This window comes from Planococcus citri, chromosome 2 (assembly GCF_950023065.1).
Source record: "Planococcus citri chromosome 2, ihPlaCitr1.1, whole genome shotgun sequence".
NCBI classification, from domain to species: domain Eukaryota; kingdom Metazoa; phylum Arthropoda; class Insecta; order Hemiptera; family Pseudococcidae; genus Planococcus; species Planococcus citri.
In genome coordinates this window covers 55,010,506-55,030,092 of record NC_088678.1, presented here as the reverse complement: position 1 = coordinate 55,030,092, position 19,587 = coordinate 55,010,506, and the positions used below count along the sequence as shown (strand labels likewise).

The 19,587-nt window shown below is 34.7% G+C and overlaps 1 protein-coding gene across 3 annotated transcripts in view; it reads right to left on the bottom strand.

Annotated features, from left to right (window-relative positions):
• The window catches only part of LOC135836482 (band 4.1-like protein 4), a 148,107-nt gene that overhangs the window by 25,351 nt on the left and 103,169 nt on the right, over positions 1 to 19,587 (bottom strand). For all 3 annotated transcript variants that reach the window (XM_065351351.1, XM_065351352.1, XM_065351353.1), the window contains exons 5-6: positions 18,869 to 18,947; positions 10,220 to 10,317 (exon numbers count right to left, since the gene is read on the bottom strand). In XM_065351351.1, coding sequence (XP_065207423.1) covers positions 10,220 to 10,317; positions 18,869 to 18,947 — 177 coding nt within the window. The remainder of the gene's footprint in view (positions 1 to 10,219; positions 10,318 to 18,868; positions 18,948 to 19,587) is intronic.

The following is a 19,587-nucleotide window of genomic DNA, read 5'->3' as shown; positions in this document are numbered from 1 at the left end:
AAGAAAAGAGCTGTTATTTTGTGAACTCTTGAACTTGACTAAAATATGTAAATATGACTACATTTTTGAAACATTTGAAACAATTTCATTCCTACTGACACAACAATTTATCATTTTTTCTACGCCTTTTTGAGGTTATTTAGCCATCATTTTTCACCAGACTCCACAAAATTTCAAAATGAACAATTCCATTTTTGTGCACCAAAAAACCATTTTATTTCTGCAATTATCAAGTCAGGAAAAATTACTCATTTAATAATTTTATTCCCTGTTTTTTACTATTTTTAATGAATTTTTTTTGTTGATTATCTTCGAAAGATGTTTCAACGTTTTGTCAAATAGAACAATTTTTCATTAGGTAAGATACGTATTTTGAATATGATTTTTCTCAAAATTATGTATGAACTCGTATCTAAGATACTTATAGAGTAACTTTTAAAATTTTATTTTTTACGAATTTTTTTTTGTATTTTGTAACTTGACAAAAATACTTCATATTTTCGACATTTTAACAAAATACCAACTCGTATTTTAAAAACCACCTACGAGCCAAAAATCGACCCAAAATTTCTCCAACCCCGCTCCAAGCATCAGACACCTAATTGAGCGAAATAACCTCACGCGTTGACAAGTCACAATATTTAATCACCAATTTCAGCTCCCAATCCTATCACTATATATTCTTCGCTCCAAAACTCTCGCCAGCGCCATCCATTCGTATAATGATCGTCATAATACTCGAAAGTATACATAAGCTCGAGTTGAACTTGTACCCGGCATTTCAATTATCTCTCGCTAAATACACAATAAGTATGCACGCCTAAGCTATCGCATACGTATAGTTTACGACTCTCGGCATACCAGATAACAATTAATACGCTATTCATGACAAAACTTTTACTAGTCATCATCGTTCACGGAGTATTATCAATTTCAATTCTTCGCACAGCCTAGTGCTTTTCTCTGGATGTAATTTCCCATCTAAAATGTCGGTTTAGTCCCATCGTATAAGTACGTAAATTATACCAACGCGAACGAGAAGCCCGGCAGCCCAACGGTATACATAAGTTACGTTCTCGGGGTAATAATTTAATCGAGCCTAGAATAATTTTTCTTACACGATGAAAGTGTTAAACATTGTAGAGCTTACATCGAGTAAGCCTTATACGAGTACAAATACTAAATACATACATTTCTCTGGTAAAGATTTTTTTTTTGTGTTGTTCTCGCCGTTGCACATATCTAATGTTACTTCGTTTCGTATATATTCCGTAGGTACATCTATGGAATGTGTGCAACAATAGAAGAAGGGCGAAACAAAAATACTGAAAATATACAGAATTTCTGTCTAGAGAGCTTTTTCACAAAAGCTTCCAAAGTACGTACAAAGGACCAAGTCGAAGCCATTAAATACAAATAACGCAGCAGATACAGATACAGTCGAGCTTTTAATACGATGCTGCGCCTTCATTATTAGAGAGCGAAAATTTTACACGCTCGTTTCGAGTAGCATTACGAGTATGTAACACGTTGGTAGGTATTTTAGTATAATTGTTTGTAATACTGTCAATTTTCATGCGTCAACGACTAACTTATAATTAGCTGATTAAATTTTCATCCTTTTGTTTAATTTATGCTGGAAAATTTCGCCTCGAGAGATTTACCTAGCTACAAGTCGCAAAGTGTCGCATTCCTACCACCATCTAGTCGAATACCTACCTACCTTTTTTAATCTAAGCAAACGTAAGCATTAACTATAAGCATTTAATCAACTCAGTTTGAAATAATTGTATAATATAGAAAAGAGTAGGAAGTATAATTTCAGTATCGGAAAAGGAAACTAGAACTTTCCATAAGATTAAAGTTGTTTCTAATTCCCTGGCGATTGTACCTACAATCTACCTTTACCTTCCTATAGCTTTCATCTAGTACCCAGGTACTTTTCCTTTCCCCATATCTATATACAACGTTAGAGAAGAAAAAAAAGGTTACGAACGCAGAAAGCGCAGCAAAAACAAAAGGTAATGTTTAAGCTCTCTATCCTTTTGCCAAAGAGAAGTAATAAACGTTATATGAAAATTATCTTTTTTTACGGTTACGATTATTGCCAAAAATTTGCTATTATGTAAGTTCGCCTGTGATTCTTTTGTTTCAGTGTACCTATTTGAAAATCGATAAATTACACGGTTTAATATTATACGCCCGACAATCTGCAAAAAAGTGTATTTTTTTATTGGCTATTAGCGAACCAGCTAAAAGGTACCTGATATTTTTTACCCTTCGGTTACCTATGCCAGATAATGTAGTTGAAAGCTGCAAAACCTGCGGTAGTGAATATTTTTCACGAGTTGATATGTCGCGAATCTATTATGCTAATTCGTGCTTGGGTAAGTAGCGGAGTTTATATACGTGTAAACGAATTAAAGAGATATTGTTGCCGTTATCGTTACGGTTATTCGAGAATTATGGACAAAAGCTACCTATTAAAAAGTTGCTTATGCTATGGGTATTGTAAAAAGTCCACGTTCAGTGTGCATAATCAATTCGAATTGCGCTGAAAAATGAATTTATAAGTAATTGGATTTTGGGTACGAGAGAACTTCGAGTGACGACTTATTTGTTTACCGTTCAGATTTCATAATATGAGAATTTTAAATTTATTTACGTTTTTGGTCACTGAAATGATGTTAGATGGGAAATATTTAACCTTGCTTGGTCAAACTCTCCATTAAAACGACAAAATTTTTGTCAAAACTGCAAAAAATCCTACTTTTTTCAAACAAAATTGCCAAGAAAATCTTTTTTTTTGTCAGAATCATCAAAATGACTGGTTCTTTTTTTCAAATCAAAATTGCCAAAAAGTCTCATTTTTTTAAAGATCACAGAACAAACCTTTTTTTTCTTTATTAAAATTTTCAAGTTTTGCAGTTTAGTGGCGATAAAATTTCATTTTTTCGTCAAAATTGCAAAAAAATTATTTTCTTCTTTTCGAAAAATTTGCGAAAAATCCAGTACCTAAGAACTGTAAAGAAAACTCATTCTTTTGCAAAAGCTGCCAAAAATACCTACCTATTGCCTGGTTTTTACGACTATTAGAAGCTACACAGGAAGGTCAATGACCCTAACAGACCGGACAGACGACCTTGAGAAGTCATTGAAGCCAGAAAGACGGGTCAATGACTTCAAGAGGACAGATAGGAAGACAGACGACCATGAGTGGCTAACTGGCTACCCAGGTACATAGTTCAATGATCTTAAGAGGCCAGATAGGCTGACAGACGACCTTGAGAAGTGACTGAGACCAGACAGACGGGTCAATGACCTTAAGAGACTAGACTGACGAGTCAATGACTTTGAGAAGCCAGACAGGCTGACAGACAACCTTTGACTGTCACACTGATGAAGGGTCAGTGACCTTAAGAGGCCAGACAGACAGACAGACAGATTCCCAAAATTACTAAAAAAAAGTATCAAAAATTTATAATTAAAAGAAAATCAATTTCAACTTTTTCTATTTCAATGATGAAAAACAGACACTTTTTATGGCTCCATTTTGATTCAAAATGATGATTCTAAAATCGGAAATGTGAAGAATTTTTGGAAGAAAAGAAAAAATTTTTCTGACCTAGAAAAAGATGCTTCATCGAGCAAAAAGAAGTATTTTTCTTGATTGGAAGGCTCTGTGAGACGCCTTGAATCAGGGATGCCAAAATGTGATCAACTGATCACCTTTAATCATTGATCTCTGACGTCACGAGCAAAAGGGTAATCAAGATTCGGCATTTTTCCTTATGCCGATCAGTACTTTTTTCGAAAATTCTATTATCGAATATTTCGAGTAAATATTTTCAATTTTTATTTCAAATGCGTACCTTTTTTGGTTTTTTCTTTCTGGATTTGAAATACTTACCAAATATTTATTGAAAAAAAAACCATTGTTTGAGTGAACTTTTAATTTTTTTCCTTTCTTTCCCTGCACTCTCCTCTCCTCTTCCTTCCAATCCTCTTCTCTTTTTTGCCCAACAATCAGCATCTCAATTGACTGGTGAGTTGTTATTCTCAAAACCTTTTCTGTATTTTTTCCAAATTTTCAAATTCAAGCTTTAAAACGTTCATGTTTCAAGATCGAATTTTGCCACCAAAAAAACCAAAACATTCGAATGCTTTCAGTTTCAACACTGGTTCCATTAAATAGAAAAACAAAGCACGTTTTGCAAAAAAAAATCATTTGACCTACTTTTTATAATATGAAATACACAGCAGAGCAGATCTACACACCTATCGAGAAAATATTTACAAACGTACGACTTTGTATCCCGGAATTCATAAAAAATGACGACTTTTACCTCATATTATTCGCCTTGACAAATCATTAAAAAAAAGCAAAAGAAAAAAATAACGTCTTTAAAGCGCAACAAGTTCAAAGTTCATCATTGAAGTTGCCATCTCACGAGTTATATTCCTTCATGAGTTTTCATCCTTTTTATTAAAAAAAAAAGAAAAAAATTCGCAACACTTACTTTGAAAATTTACCAACTCGAAAACAACTTTCAGTCATTTTATAAAGTAGAAATTTCTCATCAAAAGATGCTCATCTCGTAACAAGCGTATTTTCAAGTTTGAACTTTACCCGAAGCCTATTTTCGCGTTCCTTTTGTGTATTAAATATCACGGTCATTTTAGAAAACATCTTTAATTTAACGACTCGAACATTTTCGCGATGGAAATTCAACACTATAGGCGAATAATTCTCTTCTTAAATAATGGCTCAAAATATGGTAGGTATCAAAATACTCGTACCTACTACCTACTGCATAAAAACAAAAAAGTCCTTTAGGAAATTCAATCTGTGAAAAAAAAACTACACTCTACAGTTGAAATTTCTTACGAAAAAGCTCAGTCAAAGATCGAGTAAGGGGATATGGGGGTGTATAACTTGAAAATCACGAATACATAACTTGAATCAAAATACACACCTTCGCGTAGGAAAGAAAATATTAAACGTGAAAACTCAGCAACGAGGTAAGCTAATTAGGTACCTAACGTAGAAAATTATCTAAAATATAAAAGATGTCTTAGTATACGTCAATGTCAAAAAAGGTTGAAATGTCTTGACGCTTCCAAAAACAGCGTATACTTTTGTCAATTCTGATGCTCGCTAGCTCGAAGAGTTTGAGCCGATGAACACATTTCGTCGTAAAATATAATACAAAATGAAGGTATGTAAAAGTATACATACAGTACGAATGAGTACCTCCTTACATATCTTGCAAGTAGGTACGAGAGATAAGTTTTAAAAACGACTGCGGAAAAGTTTTGTGTTGGCATTATTTTCGAGTCTTCCGCTAATGCTATGTTTCCCAAGACAAGCGAGCTGTGTAAACTATTCTTCATCGTTTTTAATAAAGTTATATTATACATTCCTCCATTAAAGATCTCGTATTACATTTTGAAATTTTGCCGCGTTCTCTCCCTTTTAATTTTCTCTTAATTATTTACGCTAGTTTTGATTTCGCCCTTTTTATAATAACGTCTGTTGTTTTTTGATTAAGTAACAAAGTTTCATCAACTTTGCGCGATTTTTCCTTTTTCTACGTACGATAATAATAGAGGAAAAAAACACGAATGAATTTCCCGCATGTTTTTTTCTGCTACTCTTTCCATTAAGCTCGAACATCGATTAGACCTCGCGGTTAATGCATTATTGAACCTTGTATAGTCAGTGAAAGGGTTTTGGGAATAGGTTTTTAAGCGAATTTTCTTTTACATCAGCGTTGGTGTTGATAAATAAATGCAAGGTTTCAAATTTTTGAGTACACAACGTGGGAAAAGTTTCATCACGGATCCAATTTTAACGAATTATTTTTGATTCGCTAGATAGCTAAAGCGAGGAAGGTCCATATAATAAAATTTTAAAAAGAAAAGGGGCGCCCTGTCAATTTTTCACTTTTTTAGTGCAATCGGATATTTTGAGATTTTTAGCCGGGGGGGGGGGGGCTCATAAATACTTTTACTTCTACTATTCAACTTGTCGTTTTACAAAATTATTATCACATTTTTCCAACGAATTTGTTTAAAAAAATGAAAAGTAATTCCTTGAAAGTTGCATTTGAATAAAGGAGGAGAAAATGCTTCGCGGGGACGTAAAGTGTTTGGAATATTTTTGATTTAGAACATCAAAACACAGTATTTTTAACCATATTCCAACACATTCAGTGGCTAATAAAAAAATATAATTCTATTTTTCGAAAATAACTTATCACTCTGCTTATAACAGAGAAAGGAAATGCATTTCTGCTCAAGAAAAACAAGGTCGGAAAATTTTGAGAAAATTTCTAGAATTTTCCATTTTGCTAAAACAAGAAGTTCGGAAATGTAGGCAAATCGAAGATTTCGCAACAATTTTTTTTTCAAAATTGTACTGGGGAGATATAAATTAAAAAATTCAAAATCTCATATTAAAAAAAGAAAATCAAATATTTTTGAAAGAAAGCAGGATTAACAGGATTTTTCCACGCCCATTTAAGGGAACGAGGCAATGGGTCCCTTCAATCAAACAATGCGTTCCCTTCCAAAATCCCCGAATAAAAAGTAACTACAGTTACCAATTTTGTTAATTTTTTTAAGCAGAACATTGACGACCTATAAGAAAGTTGCCAAATGAAAAACTGAGGGCTCTAAAGACAAACTGAAATTTTCAAGATGGTACAAAAGTACATAAAAGTGAATTTTTGAGTTTATATTTCTTGGGAAATTGTTCCAAAATCCTTGAAAAATGTCATTGGTTAACCAAAATTCTCGAAATGTTTTTTCCAAGTCATAGTATTCCAGCTGCGAACACATTTTGAGGACCATTTTCAATATGAGTGAAAAAAATTAAATTTTTAAAACAACATTGTTTCGAAAAAAATTTCCAAAATTCTTGAAAAGTGCCTCTGGTTAGCTACAATTCTCACAATTTTTTTTCTGAGTGATATTGAATACCAACGCGGCAACGCATTTTGAAGATCATTTTCGACATAAGTAAAAAAATCGTATTTTTGGGCTCAAGTTTCTTTCAAAAAAATGAACGAAAATCTCGAAATGTGCCCAATTATTTCAAAAATAGCCTCAAAAATCTCAAGTAGTGCGATTGACCAGCTGCAATTCTGAAAATCTTCCATTTATAGTTACATTTTGTTTTCATCATAAAGTCACCTTTAAGAAAGTCAAAAACTCACTTGGTGACTTCTGGTGAATCGGTCACCAGAAGTCACCAGACACTAAAAAAATTTTTCAGAGGCTCTGAGGACATTCTCATGATTTTTTCAACATAAATTCATCTAAAAAAAAGTTAAAAACTCATTTGGTGACTTCTGGTGAATCGGTCACCATGAAGTCACCAGAATTCACCAAGGAGTCACCAGACACTGAAAAAAAATTTCTAAGGCTCTGAGGACATTCTCGTGATTTTTTCAACATGAATTCACCTAAAAAAATTCGAACGTATATACATTCGACACGCTCGTAAAATTGCTGATACTGGCAATAGGCTTACTCTATGATGTATTCGAAATACGGTGGATATGCTATCCGTCAACTGTGTACATACGAAGACTCGCAATACATAGATGAGATGTCTATGTATTATGCAGTTTTAATTCGATTATGAATGCAAATTCCACTGCAAAACGTCGTTCCTCATTCATTGTCAATTTTTCTGTCAATCTAGCTATTCTTTGATGTAATTTACTTCATCTGGATGGTACTGTCCAGACAAACCGTTGCCAGATTTACGAAGGTGAATGTGTGACCAGAAAGTTACCAGGACTGACCATTTCGAGGATGAGAACTTGTCATTAGTTTTTTTTTTTACCGATTTGTGCCATTTTTTGGCCAATTTGAAAAAATTGGAAACCGTTTAGTACCCTCAATTTTTCACTTGGATAGGTGGAATTCCGAAGCCAAAACAGATAACTAAACACCTTATTTCATTTTTTCTCATGGAGTTCCTCGAAGAAGTAACACACACACATCTTTCTGAGCTCATTAGTTATCTCACATCAAAACCTTATACTCACAATTGATTTCCTTGGCAGAAAAACACTCGCACCATCATTCGGAGCAATGTACTTTTACTATTGTTCCGAATCTACACCCTGCAACACATTCACGTACATAATCGTTTGCTAAACTTCAAACGTTCGAATAAATTCCCATACTAAAGAACGAATTCGTCTGAAAATGGCGTTAGTTCCGGAGAAAGGGGGCGAGCGAGGGGCTAAATTACAGTTCTTCTTTTAGAAATATACTAACGCGCGTATATGAAAAGCTATAGCGAGTTATTTTATTCAGGTAGGTAGATTGAAGAAGATTTGTTCGTATAAATGAGAAACAAGCATGCAAAATGTAAAAAAATCTATCAAAACTTATTTTCGTTTTACGTATGCGCTTCTGTGTACCTCTACTATACGACGTAAGACTTACAGCTTGCGCTTTGTATAGGTATTGTGTACCATGTTTCGACTTGGTTCGACGATATGTGCACATATGTAATAACGAAAATCGGGGCGGGAAATTGCACCAGGGGGTGGAAGGGTCCATAGATTAACGTATCTTTCGTGTAGGTTTTTCCAAGAGCGAAATTTTTCTTCGCGAGTATATTTTTTATACGCGATTTGTTATTCGAAATGTGCAAGTGTGCACCTTTAGGTAGATAGGGACCTACCTTCGCCAAAGCTGCCTACGTCTATTCGATATATATCGATTGAAACTCACAACTGTATACCGGTAACTGGCTTGATTCCCAGTTGGATTCATTTCCAGCACATTCAAAAACTTACTCGGTGCGAATTTTTTGGCACTCGGTGGTATAAAAATTATCGACAAATTGGACGATTATTTATTGTTACACTGAACCAAGGTTAGAAACATGTCGACGGTTAGTTCCACAATTAAGTTCACATGCTGCTAATTCTATTTCTATTGTGTATTGAATAAAGACTTAAAGAGCATCAAATATTATGGCAGGAATGAGGAGGTATAAGTTCGGAAATGTTCGCATACGCTCGGAATACCATTCGTTAGAATTGCCATATTTTTCAATCATCAACTCAAGAGGAGATGAATTTCAGAGATACTTTATTTACTCACATAATAAAATTGAAACATATAAATAAGAAGTCAACGAAGTATTCTCGAGCATATCCGAACAATCATTTCCCAACATACTTACATACTCATTCCTCCCATAATTTGCAGCCGTATAAAGCGTGTTGATGTTTGATTGTTTAAAAGATAATTAATCGTTTCGTCAGTTACCAACTATACCTAACCTAACCTAACATACTGGCGCAAATTGGAGCATTGTGAGAAAATCTGATAACACATTACGTTTTAATCATATACTACTCTAGCTGCGATCATGGAACAATCCGATACGGTTAATTAAGCGAAAGAAGGCTTTTAATTCGTATCCCTACGCGCAACGGTTACACCGACGCTGCTCTTAAAGTATAAAAAAAAATTTGACAAGCTGCGTTGCACTTTGGGCCGAATTTTCCGTGTTTTTAATTTTTCAACGAGAATTAAACGTTGTTGGTGCAAAACATTGAATACTCAAACATGAACAAAATTTCATTGCAAACAAATTGTCAATAACTAATCAGTATGTCCGGTAACTCATTACTAGACTTATGAGCCACTCTGAGTATACTCAAATGTTACCTATCATTATCAAAATTGAACGAATTATGTTTAAATTACACAAAGACTAAGCATCATTATTGTATTGGAGTAATTCAAAGTTTCATAACTAAGTGAAAAATCCAGGCTTATAGGACCACTCAAGTTTTGCAGTCGCTCCAAAATCAAGGCCTTTGCTTGGAGCTTTTGAATGGTCCGGTCCGGTCCTAACGCTAGGGTCGGGTACCAACCCGAGTGTATACACTATACAGGGTGCCCTGCCACAAAATAACCCCCTTTCAACATTAATATAGGCAAACTATTTTCAATACAAGTAGGCATGTGTGCCTAGCCCGGAATATTAAGGGACTAATTCGTTAGTACACGAATACGTTTAGATAGGTACATTTAAATTTTATCCATTAGACTACCTCCAAGTTCCAAAATGTCAATTTCACAAGCAAAAATATATGCAATCGAAAAATGTACCTATAAAAAATTCACAGCAACCCAGCACCTTTCTTAAACATTAAAATAAAATCCAAATTATACTCACATTGTACTGCATATGCTCCTAATTCAGCTATCAAGTCAAATGGCGCTGGTAAACGTCCTTGGAGTATATCTTGTTTGACTTGCAGAAAAAATTGATACCTGAAGAGGAAACAATAGTCGTTAGAATTTTACAAAGGAATAAATTTACCTATTCGTAGTGCCATTTTGAAAATAACCGCGAAGAAATTGAAAAAAAATTACGTTCACAAAGAAATCCCAGTATTATTGTAACATCCTACTTCTTACATTATTCATCAAGGGGTTAAAAAAAAACACTTCCTCTTTTCCAACGTTGCTCTGCTTTATTCCTGAAGCCGCCACATTATCACTATTAGATCGTGTTTAGAATACCTTTATCGATCTTACACATGCCTGCGAGTCATATTCGAGGGATATAATTGAGAAAATTCTCACTATTCATTTTTTTCAAACCCGACCATCATCATTTTCAAGTCGCTATGGGTTTATAAATGATTCTCGTTGGTACTCGTAATTTCAAAGCCGGGCACTACTTCATTTAGGTACTTGAGTAACATACACGGGTACCAAAATTATACACATTAGACGATTCAGTATACACAGCAACACAGCACCCACCATTTCTAAACTTGAGTATTTCAAACCCACATTACACGTATCTTGAGGCAGTCTAGCTCGAAATAATCCGATGTACTAAATTCCACACGCCCCCCACCACCAGCATCCACAATCCACATCGCGCTTAAATTAGATTATTCTTTCTCTAAAAAATGAAGATTGATCGCAAAACCAAAACATACCAAAATTTTAATCCGCGAGCTAACTCGCACAATTCTTGTCAACGATAAAAAACGGAATGAATTTGATTTTTGCAAAATTAACTTAATTCAACTATTACAAACTATACTACCAGGCTTATACAAAGTTACAAAAGTAAACCTCATCGAATCATTCCGGTTGAAAAACCGCCCCTGTTTTGGGCTCACTTCTCAGCGCGTTTGCAACACACAAAGCGAAAAGTTTTCTCGGATTAAGTCGACGATTGTGTAAATCAGGTTTTGAGCATTCTGTTAACAAAAAGTAAGCGAAAACCAAACATTACCGGCTAAAAATTTGTTTCTTACTTTGTAAAGTCTACCAGAAATTAAACTACCAAGTACGTAGGTACCAACAATGGCTAGGGGGGAGCTGAGCAAAACAACAGTTGTTTTTCAGACTTGGATCACACTCCGGTGTAGGGTTTTTGGCAAAGAGTTGCAAAGATCGAATGGTGTTTCTACCTTTATTTTAGGTAAACGAATCTAGATCAAAAGAGCGCGTAAACATACTTTTCACCTGCCAAAATTTCAGGAGTGGAAGTTTATTTTTTAATGTGGAGAAAACAAGAAAAGTAAACCAACCGACAGAAATGTTTTCAAAAGGAATACAACTAAATCGAAGGAGCATGCAAAAATACATCACCACCTAAAATTTCAAGTACTAGGGTGCATTTTTGGATTTTTCAAAACCAAAGGGCCAGTAATGCAAAAAACCAAAATTATACCAAATTGGCCGAAAAAGCTGAAATTCGGGATCTATCTACCCTATTTTAGAACACTCGAACGACTGAGAATAGTTTAGAACCATTTTGGGAAATTCTGGAGCCTCCAGCAGAGGGTCAGGAGCCTAAAATCTACAACTTTTCTGAAAAATCTACTCTTTGGGGACCAACCTCTCCCCTTTAGGGACACCTCCTGGGCTGGCATTTTTTCTGAGAGACTTTCAACTCAAAATGAAGGTTTCCACAGAATTTTATCGAAATCCTTCGTCATCTTGTTTTTTCGTGAACCACCCTAATAAAAAGTATGCTGTGTACGTCCAATTTAGGAATACAATACGAGTGAGTAGTTTCAATACTTCACATCACCTTATCCGGACCACCTCGTAGAAAACAAAATAAAACATTACGTTCGATTTGATTATCTGCCATTTCCTGGTTATTACTCGTTGCATTTTATTCGACCACATCGCGTCGAAAATGCTAATAAAATAAACGATAATCGAGTGAAAATAATTTTCATCCGAGAAGCAGATTAAAATCGTGCATATTTCATCGGGGCAAAGATGCAATTAAAAGAAACCACAGCAAAAAGAGAAACCTTTCTCTTTTAAAGAAGTGATAAAACACTGGTCGGAATAAAAAGGAAAAAAAAGAGTAAGTAAAGGAAGAGAGCAGAAAAAAGGTCGGGAAGCCGTTTCGGAAACGCCATTGAAATAAAATTTTAATGATTTTCAGAGGGCAATTTTAATTATTTTCGTTTACTTTGTAAAATTTCCTCAAAGCTTGAAAAAGACGCAATTAACATTTTTCTCGAAGACAGATCTGGGCCTGGGCGCTATTACCGTAATTTACGATCGTTTACCTGGACGATGCTACGAAGGGGCAATGCGTTTCCGGGGTAAAGTGTTGGTGTGTTTCGAAAAACTGCTGATACTCGAAAATCAAATAGCCCTAAGCGTTCACGAACATCAGCATGGTCGGCCAAACCTTAACTACGTTATTATCCGCCCTGAAAAATATTTCGCTTTTGGAATCGACACACAGTGCTACGCATAGAGGAATAGGAATCGCGTGTTCTCAACGTTTCACACGAATTAAAACTCCAACTTTGCTAGGATTATACGAATATATACGAGTATATGGTGGAAAAATTCCGAGTATGTGAATTTTCACCGGCACGATCCGCATGAGCCGGACATTCGAACGAGATAATAACTGTTTTTACTCACTACAGGCACCGACGACGAGTTTATTCAATTTTCCTATTGGTATATTTTTAAAATTATCTCATATGCAAATGGTTAGTTTTACGAGCTAGCTCTTCGGTCTGTGCACGTGAACGTAAGTTATAAAAAAAGTACAGCTTATTCAGTAGTATTTTTGTAGAAAAAAATATCTTTATTTCGTAAGTAGAATTCCACAAGAGTTTCCTCAAGTTATAAGATCTCAAGACCATTGTAAATACCATAAGGCGAATTTGAGAATTCAAAGGCTAAAAATCAAAAAAATCAAAACGTTACCAAATTGACCTAGATATTTGAAATTTGGTTTGCGTCCTATTTTCCACCACCTCCCCCTCCCGAATCGCCCAGAAATCGTTTCAAACCGGTTCGAAAAGTTCTTTTTTGAAAATTGGAATTTCCGAAACTAAAATCAATTTTATACCCTAATTTGAGCATGCTGAGTCGATTAAATAGGATTTTAAGCGGTTCTGAAGTCACCAGCAACGTTCTGAAAATTCTAGTTCATGAAAAAAAGCCCGAAAAACCATTCAATTCAACTTTATTACGAATGAATGCGATTGGTGCTTGTTAATGACCAACTTGATCGATTATACCCAATTTTTCCAGGATAGGTTTCTGCCCCATTTGAAACCAGATATTTCTCCAGGAATCCCAATAAGTGCTGGAGGCTCTAAAACGGTATAGAATCATCTCCAGCCGACATCTCAGCAACTGAACAATAGAGCATAGAATGAATTTCAACTATCTTCGTCAAATGACAAGGGTGCAGTGAATTTTTCAAATTTTAAATTGTGAAATCACTGGAGAAATATACGGTTCCAAAATGACGGACCAATCACGCTTTTTATGACCCTTCTTAAAAATCTGGAATTTCCAAAATATGACTGGAGACTCCAGAACGGCTGAAACTACCTTCGACTCAGCGACTCAAAATTAGGATACAAAGTAAATTTTAGCTTCTCAACTTCATCATTGAGTAAAATTTTGTGTAAATTTCAATTTTTAAAAATTTTTCTGGAGGCTTCAGAACTGCTCAAAATGATCTGAAGTCGTTTTTAATCGATCTGGAGTCTCGAAAATAAGATACATCAAATTTCAGCTTTTTGTCAATTTGGTCAAATTTTGATTTTTTCGCATTTTTGGTCCAAATCTGATTTTTAAAAATTCACCAGAAATCGAAAAATGCACTTTGACGCCAAAAATTTTGGGTGGTGATGCTCTCTCGATTCAGCTTTATCTGGTTCAAAAACTTTTCTGCCAGTGGGATGCTTTAGATCATCACTTCACTAATTTTCCTCTAATACTTAAATGCTTAATCAAATCCTAATTCAAAGAACACGAGCCATAAAAAAGTCAACTCTTTTCTTTTTTTAAACAGACTAAACGAGACATCCAAAGACGACATTCTTACTCTATTTATACCTTCTCAAGCGAAAGCTAAATATCGTCGCGGCCTTTGGTGCACGATGCAAATCTCACCGGTCATGAAAATTTTTTAATGGTACGCCATTAAATATTTTTTATAGATGTTGAAAAAATTATCCCTCTTCTATAATTCATTTTTAAAACTTTAGCACTTCATCTGAATTTAATTTGGCTTCTACATTATAAACTGCTCTGTTTGCGGGTACGTTCATTTTTTCTTCTTTTTTTTTGCAGCCTTTTTCACCCATTCTGCTGATATTCAATAACCGAGAATCTTCCACAGTTTAGGTTGCAGCAGCCGACAAAGAAAAGCAGTGAAAGTTAATATCTAAAGTTTCCTCTAATGGTTACAACTTTAAACTTTAAGCTTGGCTTCTTTTTTTTTCACGCCACGCGTTTTTTTCCTCTCTTCTTTCATCCTTTATTATTCTCGTTGTTACCGTAATGAAACGCGTACATTTTCTGAATATAACTTTTAAACTTGACGCCGATGCGCCACACCTCCTCGCCACTCCTCGCCCTCAATAATGACGTAAAAATAATTAATTCTTAAATTATTTTATTCGCTAATTCGAGGTTGCACAGAGCACAGCACGGTATCCCTGCTGCGTGAAATCGTATCTCCTTCGGGAGTACTTTGGCCGTTCGCGTTGCAAAAATCTTCCTAATGACCATTCTCGTATAAACCTACCAGCAATTGCTACCATCTTTTCGCGTTGGTTTTTTCCGCCTCTCATAGGTGCCCTTTACTCCAGCACTGGCAGCTTTGTTTCGGAAAATGAAACGAAATTAGAAATTTTAATTCGTTTATAAATTTAAAATTTAAATATAATTTAAAAATTCGTCTCGCGACGAGTCGAGATGTCGACGAGGCAACCTTTGCGGCGCAAGACGATATTTAAATTAAACTTAGGTATAGTGTATGTTATTTTAATAAGAAAACGAGTCAACGAGCAAGACTCTCTCTCTCCTGCGATACGGTATTGTACTTTCAAAGGATTCAGACTGCCTCTTTTTCGAGAGAAGGATAATTGACTTCGTTACATAGACTGTGAGAGAAAAGCATTCGAGAACCCTACGGCAAAAATAATATAAAAAATGAGATCCCTGCGGTCGCGTGCAATCGACACATTAGGGGTTCGAAAACTCGTTATGATAATAAAATTTTTAATTTATTTTCACCATCCGTGAGCTGAGCTGAGCCTAAGAGGTGAAATTTTATTTGGTACCCTTTTTTCCGCGTCGTCGTCACCATCACCGATGCTTAATATTATACAATTATTGAATTCGTTTCTACGTGCTTTAATTTTAATACAATTTATATTACGGTGACTAAACGCGTTAAAATGATCCAATTTGCATGTTCTTTGGGGCAGGGGAAGACGCCTTAGTAAGCCGGCCAATAGGAGTTGAATTTGCTAGTTAATGAAATAGAAACCGTTGCAGAATCAGAAAATGGAAATTTTATACAAGAAACTGCTAAAAATCTGACATTTAGGATGAAAGTTGGAGCACTTCTGGAAACGTGGAATTTTCAAAACCAGGATAGAATTTATAAAAGTGAAGGTACCTAGGTATCTAGACCTATCAAATTTCAGCTTATCATCTTGAGTAAAGTTAGATAATACGGTGAAATTTTTCATTTTTTCACCATCTTTCTGACTTGAACTTCATTTTCGTGTTCGGGGTATTCGAGTCTTATAAAAACGACACCATTATTATGAAAATAGCTCAACTTTCAATTTAGTAAAATCGAGGTGGGGCAAATGCACTGGAGGGGTGTGGTTGAGGGTAGCATAAAATTGGACTTCATATTCGTGTTCGGGGTGTTTGATTCATCTGAAAACGACACCAATACATATTATGAAAATACCGCAACTTTTAAAATTGTAAAAAATTCAGATGGGGGCAGAGGCACTGGAGGGGTGTGGATGAGGGTAGCATAAAATTGGACTTCATATTCGTGTTCGGGGGGTTCGATTCATATGGAAACGACACCTCGTTTACCAAAAACAATAATTTACACCAGAATCCATTTTTACCCCCTCTGTAAGTTTTTTCAATTTTTGACCACGACCCACCAAAAAAATTTTGTTGAAAAAAATATAGGTATGTTTTTAGGGGTCAAAAACACACTTAAAAATACTATTCCCATTTTTGTGCCGAATCATGATCATCGCTAAAACAGGTAAATGAAGCTAAAAAACGCCATTTTGAGGGGAAAATATGGGAGGAGGGGGGTAAAAATTTCTGTGGGGATACCTCTTATGGATGTTTACAACATACCAAAAAATTAAAAAATTGGTTCTCATAGGGCTGAGAAATTTTTTTTTATTGTAATTTCAGAAAAGGGGGGGTCTCTCAAAAACGGGGGGGGGGGTCCTGGGGGTCTGAAACTTTCCTAAGGGAGGTGCTCAATGGCACCAACCTCCCATGCAAATATCAACCCTGATGCTCTCGGGGGCAAATTCACCATACTTATCCACCTATAGCCTTTGACTAAAATCCAAACATTGCCAAAACAAATGTACAATAGCATAAAATTGCCACAAAATAATTAAAATCAATAAAAATTATGTCAAAAACTCATAAAAATTAGCCAAAGTTGGTAAACGTTACAAAAAATACAGCATAAAACGTGTTCATAAATTACAAATCAAAAATTATCAAAAATTGATGAAATTTCAGTGAAATGGAACAAAATTTAGCAAAAATGGAATGAAACACGATTTTAAAAAAACTTAATTCAGACAGAAATAATCCAATCAAAAAAAACATTAAAATTACCAAAAATTACCAAAATCTGACAAACTTGAATCAAAAACAAACAAAATTTGGCAAAAGTCAGTAAAAATGACAAAAATCATAAAAATGAAACCAAATTTCAAAAAAAAAGAAGTACATGTTAAAATGACTTTATAAACAACTTAGAAACAATTAAAAATCGAAAAAGAGCAAAATAAGTAAAAATTTGGTAAAAACTCGGTTAATAACATTCAAGTTACAGAAAATTCATAAATTTAGGGAAAAAAATTGCATAAAAATCGTTTTATAAAATGACAAACTGATGAAATTTTATGCAATTGAACCAACTTTAGCAAAAATTGCATAAAACAAGGTTAAAATTTGTTCAATCGACATGAAAACAATTGAAAACGACTAAAAAATAATGAAATATCTCAGAATTTCGGAAAAGTTTCGTAAAAATGGGCAGATTATTAAATATTACGAAAAAAATGAACTGAACTTATTTAAGTGGAATAAAATTTAGGAAAAATTACATGAAGTCATAGCAAAAAAATTATTTCGGAATGACTTTTGGCCATAGTGAATTTTGAAGCAATTTTTCCAAGCGTGATTGAATTTTTGATTTTTTTTTGTTATTATTAGGCTGAGAGATTGGACTCCGAAGTATTGATTCATTATTTTAAAAATATGAAGTTTTCATTCGTTTATGAGAAAAATTGAATCAAAATTCACCACTTGGCCAAGTAATTTCTAAGTAAACTTTTTCACACATGATACGTTTTTTTTCCAATCCATCCTAACGTACCTCATCCTCAAAGCTCCGACGGTTGTTTTGAAAAAGCACTGAAAAAATCACTCTTTCCTTCAATGCAAATAAATATGACATATGGAAATGCAATATTCGCCAAACTATAAACTGCTTAAATTGAACTCATTCCATCCATTTATTTCACTCGTTCATTTCATCGACACTATTTTTAGCACTCAAAAAGCATATATTTTTATCAGTCAACTCGACATTTTCGATTCTAACACTATACGACAGATAGTATTTGACAAGATACAGAACCGATATGCGTTAGAATAAATAGATATAGTTAAAATTCGCCGAATTTTTCCACCATTTGCATCAATTTTTCCCATCGTTGCTTCCTATATAACGTGTTCAGACCTCATAAAAATTTTAATTTACCGCCTATTCAACGGCGATATATAAATTGACAAGACGGTGTTATATTCATCGTATCGGTTAAACGCTCCATCTGTCAACATGTTCACTCTCTGATGATGGCATCGTTTTCAAATTTACAAACACCAAACACGCTTATATTCGTGTTTCACATACCGAATACCATCGAGAATCGAGATAGGTAGTAGGTACCTACCCCTCGTTCACTTTCCATCTTTCTGACTACACAGCACGTGCAAGGCGTTAAAAATATGCAACTTTTTGCCAACACACGACAAAATTTCAAACAAGCTTTAAACTCGACTCGCAATGCAGATAGGTATAATCTCGTTACAGTCGAGAAGCAACGCATACGAGTAAGTAAATGGAAAACTTTCCATATCTATGAGAAGCAACAAGAAAGTACGACTAACAGGTGTAAAACGGCATCGGGGAAAATGGGTAAAAAACACATCCGCGTTGCCTTTTCTTTCGCACGTGAAAATCAAACAAACGCTCGAGGAAATATATACTCGTACTACAAACCTGGTAATTTCTTCGACTAATTTGCAAGGATCAGCGGCGTAGAATTTAACTCCGAAGTACAAAGTGAACGAATCCTTCCCTGTAAACAACAAAAATCCAATCAATGCGGTTCGTCGCTCGCAATTTATACACGATACCTTTTAATATAGTACCTAGTATAGCTAAGCTATCCTAAGAGTATACGAATAGAATACGCTTTAATTTTTCAATACAATTCGAAAACGCTGTTAGCATATTTCACCGTCTTGCTTGTGCAGTCCGAACCGACTGTCGAATTTTGGAGAACGTCCAAAACACGGCGTTTAATTTATAGCGCGAATCTTTCGACAAGATTTTCAATTAGATCATTACAGTAGTTCGATAATATTACCATAAAAAATAGATGAAAATTTACGGTTATGATTTTCAAACTCGTATGTAGTACAAATTTAATAATGAAAATATTACGCGTACCGTCATTAAAAAGGGTTTTATTGGCGATACTTCAATTTTGAATAATTTTACCCAAGAATTTTTCGCGCACCGAAGCTTCACCCCGTCGAGTGTTTTTATTTCGAAAAGAGAGGGGCGAAAAGCACAGTATTAAAATGTTTTTACAGATTTTCACTTTTAATAAATTTATCTTTGATAACGACGCGACGAGCTGCATTAAAAATTTTTATCGACGAAGAAAAGTAAGAAGAAAAAAGGTCTTAAACCGCAAAAGTAAGTATATGAAA